General features: G+C 34.4%; 1 protein-coding gene across 1 annotated transcript in view; it reads left to right on the plus strand.

The window, feature by feature from the left end:
- SP3 (Sp3 transcription factor) overlaps positions 1-8,119 on the plus strand; it is a 57,277-nt gene extending 49,158 nt beyond the window's left edge. The window contains exons 6-7 of the mRNA XM_029933306.1: positions 3,500-3,696; positions 6,380-8,119. Of these exons, the coding sequence (XP_029789166.1) occupies positions 3,500-3,696; positions 6,380-6,696 (514 nt within the window). The 3' untranslated portion in view covers positions 6,697-8,119. The remainder of the gene's footprint in view (positions 1-3,499; positions 3,697-6,379) is intronic.
- Positions 8,120-13,557: the final 5,438 nt, after the last annotated feature.

A 13,557-nucleotide genomic window follows, 5' to 3' on the forward strand; every position in this document is an offset into this window, starting at 1 on the left:
TTTGCACATTTGTCTGATTACTTCATCACTGTAAGTTGGCAGAAGTGAAATTGTTGGATCAAAGGGAATTGTCTGTTTTTCCGTTTCAAGCTGTACTCCTCCCAGCGGTGTATGAAAGTACCTGCTCTCCCACCCCCTTGCCAACAATGGATTTCGTCATTTTTTAGTACCTTCTAAAGTCTGAAATGAAAAGTAATTCCTCATTGTTGTTTCATTTAGTATACTTTTTGTTACATTGTGAGATTGAGTATTTGTTACTTTACCATTTTAAAATTTCTTTTGTGAATTCTTTGTCTTTTGTGAATATGTTCATTTGTGTGTTTAACTGTCATATATGCAGATATTTTTTCCTAGTTTTACATTGCCTTTCAACTCTGTCAGTGGTTTGTATAATGCATTGTCATACAAATAAGGGTTCCACCACTTAAAAGTTTGCAAACTTTGTTTTATGCACAAAAGTTCTAGTTGATCAGTCTTTATGAAATACCTTATAAAAAGACTTATTTTTTCTAGAATTTTTGTGGGTTTGTTTTTTAAAAACTTATCCTAAGCATCAAAATGGAAGTTCTTAAGAAAAAAATTATATTGTTTCTTAGAGCTCATCCCTGAGCAAATGTCAACTAATACATACATACATGATAGACAGAATTATATCATTGATGTGCACCTATTTATTAGAAGCATAGCATATAGTAAATCCAGAACATTCCAAAGTGTTCTGCAAAGGTGAGGTATAGGGAGTACTCTAAAATTTTAGAATATTGGCCTTTCTCCCCCTCAGCTATATTAAAAATATAAAGTGGCATATTCAGAGAACAGAATTTTGTTTACCTTCTTGAGCAAGGTGTAAAATTTAATTAAATACTTAAAATTGTATTCATTTGAGTATTTAACCAATACTTATTAAGCAGAACCAGCCCTCAAACTTTTTCCTTTAGAGGAAGAGGCAAGTTATTTTAATAAAATAGAATAGATTATAAAAGCATTACTGTTAATGTCAGGTTTGTGTGGATTAAACATCAGTTCGTATTTTAAAAATTAAGTTATTTTGCAAAATCTGTCAGCATTTCAGTTGGTGTCCCATTTCTCCCAAGCAAAAGAAAGTACTTGATTTACTTTCCTTTTTCTTATTTACTATTTTTACTTATTTTACTTTTCTTAATTCCTGTACTGAGAATTTAGCTTTATTTGTTGTGTCACTCTATCTTGGCATTGTTAAATTATTGAGAACAAGTTCAGGCACTCAGGAATAGAAACTCAAAATTGTTTTTTTTCTAGATTGTATAATAGGTGTTAGTGGTTTGATTATATATATCAAGAAGAAAACTTATGGCTAAATCTTTTATTACTTTTATATTTATTTATTGAGAAAGTTCTTTTCCTTCACATTACATACCATAAATCCTTATCTAGCATATCCAGATCTTATCTTGACTAAAATTTCCTTTTTAAATATTTGGACCTGGGTGTGAGGCTTTTCCCTTAAATTAGGTATATTTGTGTGCATCCCTGTCCCCATCTTTTTTTTTTTTTTTTCCTTAGATGCCTTTCCCATTTTTTAATAGTATTTCTCATTCTCTTATAACTCAATTGAAAATATCTTTCCCGGGCCCTTTGGTTCTTAGAGAACCCAGATTCATTGCTGTAATTTGTTACAATCTTGTGCTTTGTTAGTGCTTCAAGCTAAATTTTGCTAAATTAGTAAAGTATTTAGCACTTTTGAGTTTATAAAAGCACATTGATTCACCTGAGTGGTACGCTTAGCATAGAGGCCAGAAGTCATGAGTACAAGAGTGAACTGAATTGGGTTCTCTGTGAAATTGCTATGGTGAACACAATATGTAAAATCGGTTTGTACACCAATAACCACAAACATTGCTCTTTTTTCTTAGGGCTGTGTGAGAATAAAATAAATTTTAAAAGCTAACTAAATGGAAATATTGGCTTTGGTTAATACTTTGGCATTGCAGGTGAGCCAGAAAAACCTGTTTCGCTCAACTCAGCTCTTGGAAGAGAGTTATAGAAATTGGGGGTGGACTGGAGCAGAAACTAGAATTGTGTTAGATTATGACGTCCTTGCCCTTAAGACAACAGCATGACTCCTCCTTGTCTTTACTTATGCTATTCCTCTGCCTGGAATGCCTTCCCTCCTTTCTATCTAAATCCTACCCACCTCTTCCACGAAGCCTTCTCTAACTACCGGAGCCCACATTGATGTCTCCCTGTTCAGAACACCTATGGCATCTAACAGCCAGCACTGCACCGTTTAGCACTGTTTGTCCTATGGCAATTTCACATGCTACTGAGTGTGAGTACATTAAAATATAAATGTGGGGAAATATGCATTTTTCCATTAAAATTTGAAAAACAATAGGTATAATATATAAAGGAGGATTTTCAGGCTTATGGACAGCTTACAGGCTTTATACCTAGACTATGAGATTGGGGGAGGAGGGGAAGTCGGGGCGGGGGGTCTTAAATGTACCTTTTTTTAATCTCAAGAAGCATTGCAGAGTTTATATGATTTTGACAGTGAGTCTAAAATGTCATGTTTTTTATAAACTCATTTATTTTTATTCAGTAACCAGCCCAATTTTTTTTTCTTAAAAGCTTGGGTAATAACATTTTGTATAGTGTTTAATACTATTTGAATATCACTTCTGGAATCAAAATTTTCTTGCTTAGGCTAAAATACCTGTGTTCATTCATCTAAGCACATATCTCTCAAACTCTGTTCTTCATATCAAATACTGAAATGTAACAAATGTCAAATTTTATGCTGTGGAGAAACTGTATTTTTATATCTCTGATGTGTAATTTGGGGTATCTTTCCATGGTTACTATGAAGGGAATTTAAATATAAATATAATTTTGATTTATATTTATTTTCTATAGTGCTAAGGGAGCTAAGACAGTAGCTTTGTCTAGACTTTTTTTCTACGATTTTCTCCAAGTCTTTGTGTATATTCAGGGTGTGGCTATACAAATAAAGGAATAAATATGCTTAAGTCATGTTAATTAAAGTGTGCTTAAGGTGCCAATCATTTTTAATTGTACCTGCGATTAGTTATGTAGCCATTTCTTGGTTTATTTAATTTTTGAATTCGCTGACATTGTGACTTTAAAGAGATCATTTAGTTTCTTATACAACTGAATATGGATTAGGCCTATGCGTTGAATTTCTGAATGGTTCTGATAGAATAATAAATAGCTTTATTTATATAGTCTTTCTGTATGAAATGTCCTTTTAAATTATATAATTCTAGAGCATATTTATATTTGGACAGCAATCACATTAAATCTGAAGTAAAATTAATAATGTGATATTACATGTTTGAGATAAATCTTTTTTAATTTAAATTATTCTTAAATGGTCTTGGTTTCTGATGGACCTCATGGTGATAATGTCTTTTATTTGAAATTCAGCTTGGGAATATATAAGTAATGTTTATTTGAATATTTCCATATAAGTATATATTATTCTCTGTGTGTTTTTTAGAGGTACCAATCTTGGGAAAAAGAAGCAACACATTTGTCATATACCAGGATGTGGTAAAGTCTATGGGAAGACCTCACATCTGAGAGCCCATCTGCGTTGGCATTCTGGGGAGCGTCCTTTTGTTTGTAACTGGATGTTCTGTGGTAAAAGATTTACTCGAAGTGATGAATTACAGAGGCACAGAAGAACACATACAGGTTACTAATATTTACTTCTAACGGAAAAAAATGAATTATAGGGCTACATAGTTACCCTGAAGTTTCTTTTTTTTCCTCGCACAGCTTACTGATTTGAATCTTTTAAACATAACCAGTTACATTCAGTTTTTATCTTCAGTAATCCAATTTAAAAACAGTAATTCCAAATAAGCCAATATGATTTATCTTGTAAAATAATATTTTATTTTATCCAGACTTTGGTTAGGGTTTTTTTTTATAGTTAGCTTTTTTTGTTTTGCTGTAACGTTGTTGAATATCTTAAGTCACATTTATGCTATTCTTGTTTATTATGTTCATATTTTAAATTAGTTATTTGCTCTTTTTAAAAAATTTTTTTCTTCTGTTGTTTTTTATTTATTTGTTTGTTTGTTTGTTTGTTTTTGAGAGACAGAAAGAGACAGCACGATCAGGGGAGGGTCAGAGAGAGAGGGAGACAGAATCCAAAACAGGCTCCAAGCTCTGAGCTAACTGTCAGCACAGAGCCCAACACGGGGCTCGAACCCACAAACCGTGAGATCATGACCTGAGCTGAAGTCGGATGCTTAACCGACTGAGCCACCCGGGTGCCCCTGCTTTTACTCTTGATCTGTCTTATTCCTTCTCAACACTCTACAATAAAAAATGATTCTTTTTTTCTGACAAATTCAAGTATTTTACCTTTTCTCATTTTAATATCTGTGAGGTAAGCAAAAAACATTTCATCGAGGAATTACCAAGGCATTATTGATCGAAGAACTCTTCGGCTTGATTGTTTTTACATGGTATTGTATGGTGGTTACGTGAAATTAGCCTAGGAATGACTCTAAATGATTCTTTAGGACAACTGAATCCTAACATGATGTATCTTAGCATTTTCTCCTGCTACCATATAATGATCAAGGTGTTCATCAGTCTATGCTCAACACTAAAGAATTGAAAAATACAGATTTATAGTCACTATAAAGCTTAGAAGGAAGAAGCATGGTGAAATGAAAGTGTTGGTCCTAGGTCTGGATTCAAATCCAGGTTCTCTGTTAGAGTAAGCAAATAAGCTGTCTCTGACTCTGCTTTTCACACCTTCTACATTGCCTTTAAATATATAAAATAACCTATGAAGTATATAGTAATGTACATATTACATGTTCCACTTGTTCTGTTTTCTGTCTTGTCAGGTTAGATAGAGGAGCTTAACCTGTTTGAAGCTACAGCAAACAAAATAAGAAAATAGATAAAGTATACTTAGAGGCAGAGACTGTTATTGCATCTGATAGTAAGATATTATTAGGCAGTGGGCTCGGATAGTAGATCTTAGGATAGCCTGGTAACAGAATTTTCCTCTGTGGAATTTGATCAGGAAGGATATAAAAAGGAATAAATAAATGTGGGAAACACTGAGTTAAATAGGGTTAGTACAGCTACCTTCAAGGCAGCACTTCTTGGGACCACTAATTGACCATTAATAAGGCTGTGCATCTCTAAGTGGGGAGATGTAGTATGTGTAGCATTTCCCAACCTCCTTTGATTGTTGTGCCATTTTCTATGGAGCATCTCTCAGGATTAATTGCAAAAGATATTTTGGGAAATACCTTCTCAGAAGAATAGAATAGTATGTGAATTAGAAGAGGCAAGAGACCATTTGCCATGAGTGAAGGTGAGATTCTGTATAGCACATTTCTGTTAAGTAGGATTGGGCTACATTATGGAGCTCCTTTTAAGTTAGAGAATCTAAACTATTTCATAACCTGCAAGTTATTCTTCCCATACCACTTAGTATCATGGTGAAATTTTACGATATATTTGGTGTTGAAGGAAGATTTGTCTGGCCCTGATTTCTTGGGTAGGAGAGGGAGTGACTTAGGGTGCCACTGCAGCACAGTTCAGGCGTGAGATCTAATGGGGACCTGCTGAAGGTGGAGGTGCGGAAATGAGAGAGAGGTAAGAATTTTGAAGAGAATCCAAAAATACAAGATTTGTTTACTAATTGATTTCTCTGGATTCCTTCTAGATTAACATTTGCCTTATCCTTCAGTAATTTTCTTTCATGGTTGTCTTCAACATAATAGAAGTTGTTTATTTGTATTTAAAAAAAGTGTTTTTTTCATATCAGGACATACATCTAGGCATCAAGGTCTTGAACTAACTTGAACACCACCATCTGTCAGGCTTGCTCTTGACTATTCTAGCTAAAACCACGTCAGCTAGCCATCTCCATTATTCCCTGGATTATCAGTCTTACTGGACCACAAGCTTATGTTTTTGTTTAATCTTAAGAGGTACTCTGTGTAGTTACTTGAATTCACATTTAAGAATTGAAGGTTTACTAACATGAATATGACATTTGGTACCTTAAATATAGTGTAAAATGGTGTACTCTTTGCAGATGATCATTTTTTAGCTGAACAATGTCTTGTAACAGATGTCTCAACACAAACTATTGGCATAGGTGAGCTATTCAAGTGTTATTCAAATATCAGTCGATGGGTGACTTTTCATTCATTTATTTCGGGGAAAAGTACTACATAAGAGATACCTTGTAAGGACAGCTCATGAAACGAATACGATATTAATTGAATTGAACTCTGCTTCCTGTGTCTGCAAGTGTTGGCTTATTTTCTTTCTCAGCAAATGATTGCTCTGTTAATGTTGAATTAAAAAAACTAAGTCACCTAATTTTTTTTAACAGGTGAGAAGAAATTTGTTTGCCCTGAATGTTCAAAACGCTTTATGAGAAGTGACCACCTTGCCAAACATATTAAAACACATCAGAATAAAAAAGGTATTCACTCTAGCAGTACAGTGCTGGCATCTGTGGAAGCTGCACGAGATGATGCTTTGATTACTGCAGGAGGAACAACACTTATCCTTGCAAATATTCAACAAGGTTCTGTTTCAGGGATAGGAACTGTCAATACTTCCACCACCAGCAATCAGGATATCCTTACCAACACTGAAATACCGTTACAGCTTGTCACAGTTTCTGGAAATGAGACAATGGAGTAAATATTACACAGATACTTATTCATTGTGGTTATTTTTATACAGTAGTGAGAAGAATATTGTTCCTAAGTTCTTAGATATCTTTTTATTGATGTGCAAAAATTTTTGGATTGACAGTAACTTGGTTATACATGACACTGAAATGCCTTACTTTGTATGATATTCCATAGTATATTAAAAATGGTAAAATTGCATGGGTTTTGTAGGTACTTTTGGAATCTAGAAGAAATGAAATTTTACCAAGTTATATAAAGAGAAAATTGAATTTAACAATGCGAATGGTAGTCTAACCAAATGCATCAATCCTGTGTGGTTTAGTGTAAAAATGAGAACATGTTGGTATTTATCTATTGTAAGATAAAAAAAAGTTGGTGGGTGAAAGAAATCATGTTATGATAAAAAAAATTTTGTAATTTTCTTGATGACTGGAATTTTTATTATGCATAACTGACAAATCAAGTTTCCAAGCAAATGTTACATAGTGTAGGCTTTACTTAGCTTATCAATTTGTCATTTTGAAGCTAATTATTTTAATTAGGTTAACTATGTACAATATTTTAAGCATTACTCTTGTAAGATTTTGAAAACTACATTTTAACATGGAACTCTAGGGATAGTCACCTTTTAAAATCCTGTTGAAAAGCCATGTTTAAGATTTAATTTGCCAAAATAATGTCTTGTTAATATTCTTTCAATAACGAAGTTGGGCAATATAACCAATGTTTAAAAAAAAGTTTAAAATGTATAGGTTGAGGCATTTGGGTGGTGAGAAAATGTTACAGTGAATTATCCCTTTTCTTGAATATTGGAGGACCAAAAAAATAAGGTGTATTGCGTCTTAGCAGTAATTTTTGTATCCAATCTTGTTTCCAAAAACCATATGTCTGCCAGGGCCTTAAAAGCCATCATGTAAATTACCAGTAAAGTATAACATATGCAAACATAACAGAATCACTTCCATAGTGACGATGCTCCAACCATATGGATATTAGTCATAGAAAACTAGAGGTTTATGATATTTTTTTAAGTTGTTTTTTTTTTTGTCTAGGTAGTCAGTCTGCACTTAAATATCAACCATTTTCCTTTTTTGCTTCTTCCCTTAAAATTTATATGTATCCAGTACATTTAATTGAGAAATGTATGTTTTTTATTATGCTGTATTTTCTTTTTATTTTTTAATTATTGTTTATATTTTCAATTATTAAAAAAATGTACAAAATAAAGTTTCATTGCTGGTCTTGTAAGAGCTATACAATTTTCCTAAATGTATACCTATAACTGCAGCAGTTCACCTATTTCAAAAATTTGGAATTCTGTTCATTTGTTATTCTTAAGACCACCTCAAATTTAAAGGCTACCTTATTGTACGTTTAAAGTGTATTATAACAGTGTGGTAGTTAATAAAACACTATTTTTTTTCTTTTGAGTTTGTTGTATTCCTATGCATTTAAAATATTTGCAGTGGTTATGGGGTAAGAAAAATCTGTGTGGTTCATTTTTCTTCACCTTTGTTCACAGATTCTTGATTTCAGACACTGAAATTCTTGGGAGCAGGGACATTTACTTGAAAAGGGAGGAGTAGAGGCACTAGCCGATTACTAATTTCTCACCTGAAAGTGAGCTCCTTAAATAAAACTTTTGAAAAAAACCTTTCAATTCTAAGTCCACATTGATTCGTGTTAACTATAATAATCCCCTTTTGTAAATCATGTTTTTGTTTCCCCAGTTAAAGCAGTGCAGAATAGTTTGATTTATTAAAAATGTGAGTTTACATGAAGATTCTTGGTAATGTGACACATACTCTGGTAACCATGGCACGGGTTAGTTGAAAAGAGTTATGTTTTGAGTTTGTGCGGGTCTAATTATGCTCAGAGCAGAGTAGAAGGAAAGGAAAAGTTAATGGGATTCTAATTTAGATATTTTTAAATTAAAAATCCAGTTTCCACATGTGTACAGCTGGGGGTAAAGATTTAAGATTTCCATTGTCTGTTTTCCAAGCCCAGTCTGACACTGTCAATAATATCTTTGAATGCATAGGACAATTCTAGATACACACATAAACACAGGCAAAGTTTTCTTTCCTAAATGTGAGACTTAAGCTTGTGATGTGAAATAGGAATTACTACTTGAATTATAGAAATTGATGGAATGTACAATTATTTTGAAGTTACAAGGATTAGAATTTGAATCTTTAAACTTCAGATAATTTTTAGAAAATTTTTTATTACTGAAGATGTGTGAAGAGGATTATGTAAGAAGGCTGCTCAGTTGAGCAAAATATACCTATTAAGTCAGGGAATTAATCTTTTTAGAGTGTGATAGTTGAGATGTTTTTAAATAATATTGAAATTTTACAGTAAGTTTATAGAGTGCTTTTGATCCATGAGTTTCAAAGCATATTTTATCAGTTCATAGAGCATGAATATAATGAAGAATGTTAAGTAGTCCTAAAGATTATTTAAGCTTTTAGGTTTTAAAGAGTGCCCACTAGAAATATATCCCTGAGCTTTGGATCTTTACCTAGAAAAAAGACTCAATATTCAGCCTCAGCCTAGGTGATTCCAAATATTTCTATTTTTGTACTTAAAAATGCTGAATATATTCATATTTTTTCTAGGTCTAGGATCTTAGTATTGTGTAGGAGTATATTTCTTAGTGTAAGTATACTCTAATAGGTGTTTCATCAATTGCTTTATTTTCATGAAGGCTAGAGAGTGCATATTCAGTATATTTACATGCAAATAACTATTAGAGCATGCCTCGTGAGCTGGATGTGTGTACTCTGTATGCCTCAATTTAAAGAATGTCACTTAAGAAGATTTTGTTTTCTGTGTATTGAGACAATGATTTTGAGAAGTAATGCAATTAGCCAAAAAGCTCATAAAGCTTTAAAGGAATACATTGCAAAAGTCAGGTGCCCTGTAAGTAACAATTGGGTAAAATAGTGAAAATGCTTAAATAGTAAAAATATGTGTACTCATAAGTTGAAGGCATGTTAAACATACTTCATAGGAAATAGTGCTTAGCCAGTATTGCATCAGAAAATGCTGGGGAGCATTTAAAAACGTCCACCCGTCTTGCTGCTACATTTCTGGGGATGGAAAATATATATGTATTTTGTAATAGCTCCGTAAGTGGCTCTGATAAACACTCCTGGGTTAGAATCACTTACATAGAGCAAGCACCTTTGATCCCAAAGTTTTTATTAAAAATCTTGTATTCAATATTGCTTGAAATTTGTGGTTATTGTTACTAATAACATTTGGCTTTAAAATACATCAGTTGATGTATTGATTGTTTTACCTGTTAGTTACCATTTGGGTTTTAGTTGTAATTAATTGCTAAGTATGTTTTTAATGTAAAAGAACTATTTGGTTCACTAAATACTTTGTTTAAAACCTTTTGCCATAAATGAGAGCAAGTCTTTGTTACTCAGTACAAAACAAATTGATATCTTGGGAATAAGATTTGATAGTTTAGTGAAATCACCTTTTCTAGTGTTAGAGACAAAGAGATAACGGATTTTGGTCCTTTGGGCAGATTTGCATATAATCAAATATATTGTAAATATATACTAGCAGCAGATGCAAAGTGCCCAACCAACTGAGCCACCCAGGCGCTCCCAGAATTTAATTTTTACCAGTGATTCCTAATCTTTTTGGAGTTCTAGGTCTTAGAAAAAATGCACTTTAGCTCTCATTCAGAACCAGGATGTTCAGACACTGCATGGGGATCTGTTTGAGCTAATGCCTGAACCCTGGGAGAACAGTCATACTTAAGGAACTGGGACAGGGGCCCCTGGGTGGCTCAGTCATTTGAGTGTCCAACTTCAGCTCAGGTCATGATCTCACTCTGAGTTCGAGCCCCGTGTTGGGCTCTGCTGACAGCTCAGAGCCTGAAGCCTGCTTCGGATTCTGTGTCTCCCTCTCTCTGCCCCTTTCTTCCCTCACTCTGTTTCTCTCTCTCTCTCTCTCTCTCTCTCTCTCTCTCTCAAAAATAAACGTTAAAAAAAACTGGGAGAAAGTCATCAAGGAAGTTGTCAGAAACCACTGAAAGTGTCATGATGGTGATGAACATAAAATGTAGTAGAGAGGGTAAGTTGGATGAAAAGCAAGAAAAGACTGTTGGTTTTGGGTTAAGGAATTGCCTGCTGGTCTTTTTAAGCAGTTGACGAAAGTATTTGGGTAAAAGACTGGTTGAAAGCACAGGAGAAGAGGCTACGGAGACAACAAATATGGCATATTCTGTTAAATTTGGTAGTACAGAGAATTGAGGCAGATGCTGAGTAAGGAAAGAAAACTTTCTCATAAAATTGGTATATTTTTATATTAATAAATACTAAGAAAAGGGTGTAATATTTAAGTGACCTCTAAGCCAGAGTTGAAATTTTTTTCTTATTTTGAGAGCAAGAGAGCAGGAGCAGAGGAGAGGGGGCAGAGAGAGGGAGAAAGAGAATCCCAAGCAAGTTCCACACATTAAGCCCGATGCAGGGCTCAAATCCACAAACTGTGAGATCAAGAGCTGAGCTGAAACCAAGGGTCAGACTTAATCGACCGAACCACCCAGGCGCCTCTGGATTTGAAATCTTTAAAGAACTGCATATGCTCTTTAGGAACATGATTCTTCTCATTTCATCATCATGTATTTAAGTGCAGTTTTTTTGATATGAAAAGGGTGCTGAATGGGAGGTCTTGGTTTTCAGACTTTCCCCACTCCCCAGCTTTTAATTGCCTTTGCTTCTTTTATAAATCCATGTTAAGCTACATACTTGATATGTGAGAACAGATAGGTTTCTTACCTTCTTAAAACTTAATTTTTGTCATCCATGAAAAGGGGATAACTGAACGGTATCCCTCTGAGGACTGTTGAGGATTAAAACATAAGCATTTATCATAGTGCCTCTGGCTTATAGCAGCAACTTTGTAATTTTTTTCTCCTTCCACATCTGTTATTAACTCTGAAGACATTTTTCTGTAGTGAAGGGGCCAGTGCTTGGGGGTTCCATTGTTTGACTGTAGTTCATGCATTGATTTTTCTCCTTCAGAAAGAGGGAGATTTTTTAATGGAAAAAATATGAAAAGAGAACTATAGAATCTAAATTGCTGGTGGACAATGTGTCTGTCTGAAGTGACTGGCCCCATCAGAGAGGATGGAAATAAAGAATGAAGCACAGAAAAGTATCATCTTAAGGAAATTACACCCTGATGTAGAATTCTATCCTATTTTAACATTTCTAGGAACCAACCAAAAGAATCTATAGATTCACTTTCATTGAATTTAGCATTCAGTGGTTCCAACCTTTAAGTTGGAAAAGGCCATCAAAGAAATGCAGCCACTTTCTCCAAGGAAAGTCTAAGCATTCAGTTTAGTAGACAACAGAAATAAAGGAAATGTTGTCGTAGGTAACTTCTAGGATATCTGCCCAACTTTTGCCCTGTTTCCTGAGAATTACTTTTGCCACCTTCGGGGAGGAATTGTTTAGATGATTGGACAAGGAGTGGACATCTGGTCAAAAGTGATTTCTGCGGATTTAGAACTGGAAAACCAATGTCTTGGGAGGTTGCATTTGGAACATGGATGTGAAGCAGAAAGAGAATAAAAGATGGCGACTATACAATCACAGAATAAAAAGATGCCGGGAATGGCTGCCTTGATAGCTGGTAACTGCAGTTTTTGTTCCAATGTTTTGTGTCTGTCTGTGTTTCCTGCTCCTGGGTTTGCTAAGAAACCTTAAAACCTTACAGAGGTTCCTCAACTTCCGCCTGTAGTTCTTACGTCTGGGAGGCTGTTACTTGCTATCAAATAATGCCAACTATAACATCAGATACAATTCCTTCTTGCAGAACACAAGAGGTCTGAATTAGTTGATGACTTGGTTTTGTAGAAAATACCACAAAAAACCATCGTTGGTGCCAGATGAGTCAGGTATAGATGAGGGAGAACTTAGTATAGAGCCTGAGTGAGTCAGAAAGGGTGAGCCAGTAAAATGTACCCAACAGAACTGATTAAAAGGCCTGAGAGTCCATTACTATTTGACGTCTCTTCTCAAAGGGCTTTCTTGCCAACACTAGCTTTATAGTTAATCTCTCATACCATATGTCCTTCCCTTCCTACTTTTCATTTATACAGACTCAGTTTTGGTTTGGGCCTCACTTAACTGTGTGTATCCAATTACTTAGGCCTCTTTACACCCTGATCCTTTAAAAATCTTCAGTAAATTTCATCTTTCCCATTGTTGCTCTTGGTAAATTTCTGTGGCTTTTTCATCTTGAATCATTTAATATAGGTGAAACTTTTCACAATAAACACAGTGCCTAGATGTTGGACTCAGACACATGTGGGTTCACGTCCTGGCTCTGCTGCCTTCTGGCTATGTGACCTTGGACTCTCCATTCCACTCCCAGCCTCAGTTTTCGAATCTGTAAAATGATAATAGCAGTATTATCTCCATAAAGGTGATGGATGAGATTAAATGAGTTAATGCATGTAAACCACTTCCCACAGCGCTTGACACATAGCTAAGAATTGAGTAAATGTAAGCCTTGGAGGAATCAATATTCTTCCTACATTTCAAAACAATTATCCCCATCTTGTATTAATGTGTTTTTTCACTTTCATCTAGCTAGTTGTCTATCAGCAAACATAACTAAACTGCTATTATTTGTATTGTGCCTTTTTATTTAGAAGCATTTAAGCATACAGAAAAAATATAGAAAACACATCCAGCTTTTATAATCTTAATATTTTACACACATTTGCTTGTTTCTTTTTAAAAAGTTCTAGTTACAGTGAAATCTATCCAGCCCTTTCTCATTCCATTCCTTTCCCTTTACCCACAGAGGTAGCTGCTGCTCTCAATTTTAT

Source organism: Suricata suricatta, chromosome 3 (genome assembly GCF_006229205.1).
Source record: "Suricata suricatta isolate VVHF042 chromosome 3, meerkat_22Aug2017_6uvM2_HiC, whole genome shotgun sequence".
NCBI lineage: Eukaryota > Metazoa > Chordata > Mammalia > Carnivora > Herpestidae > Suricata > Suricata suricatta.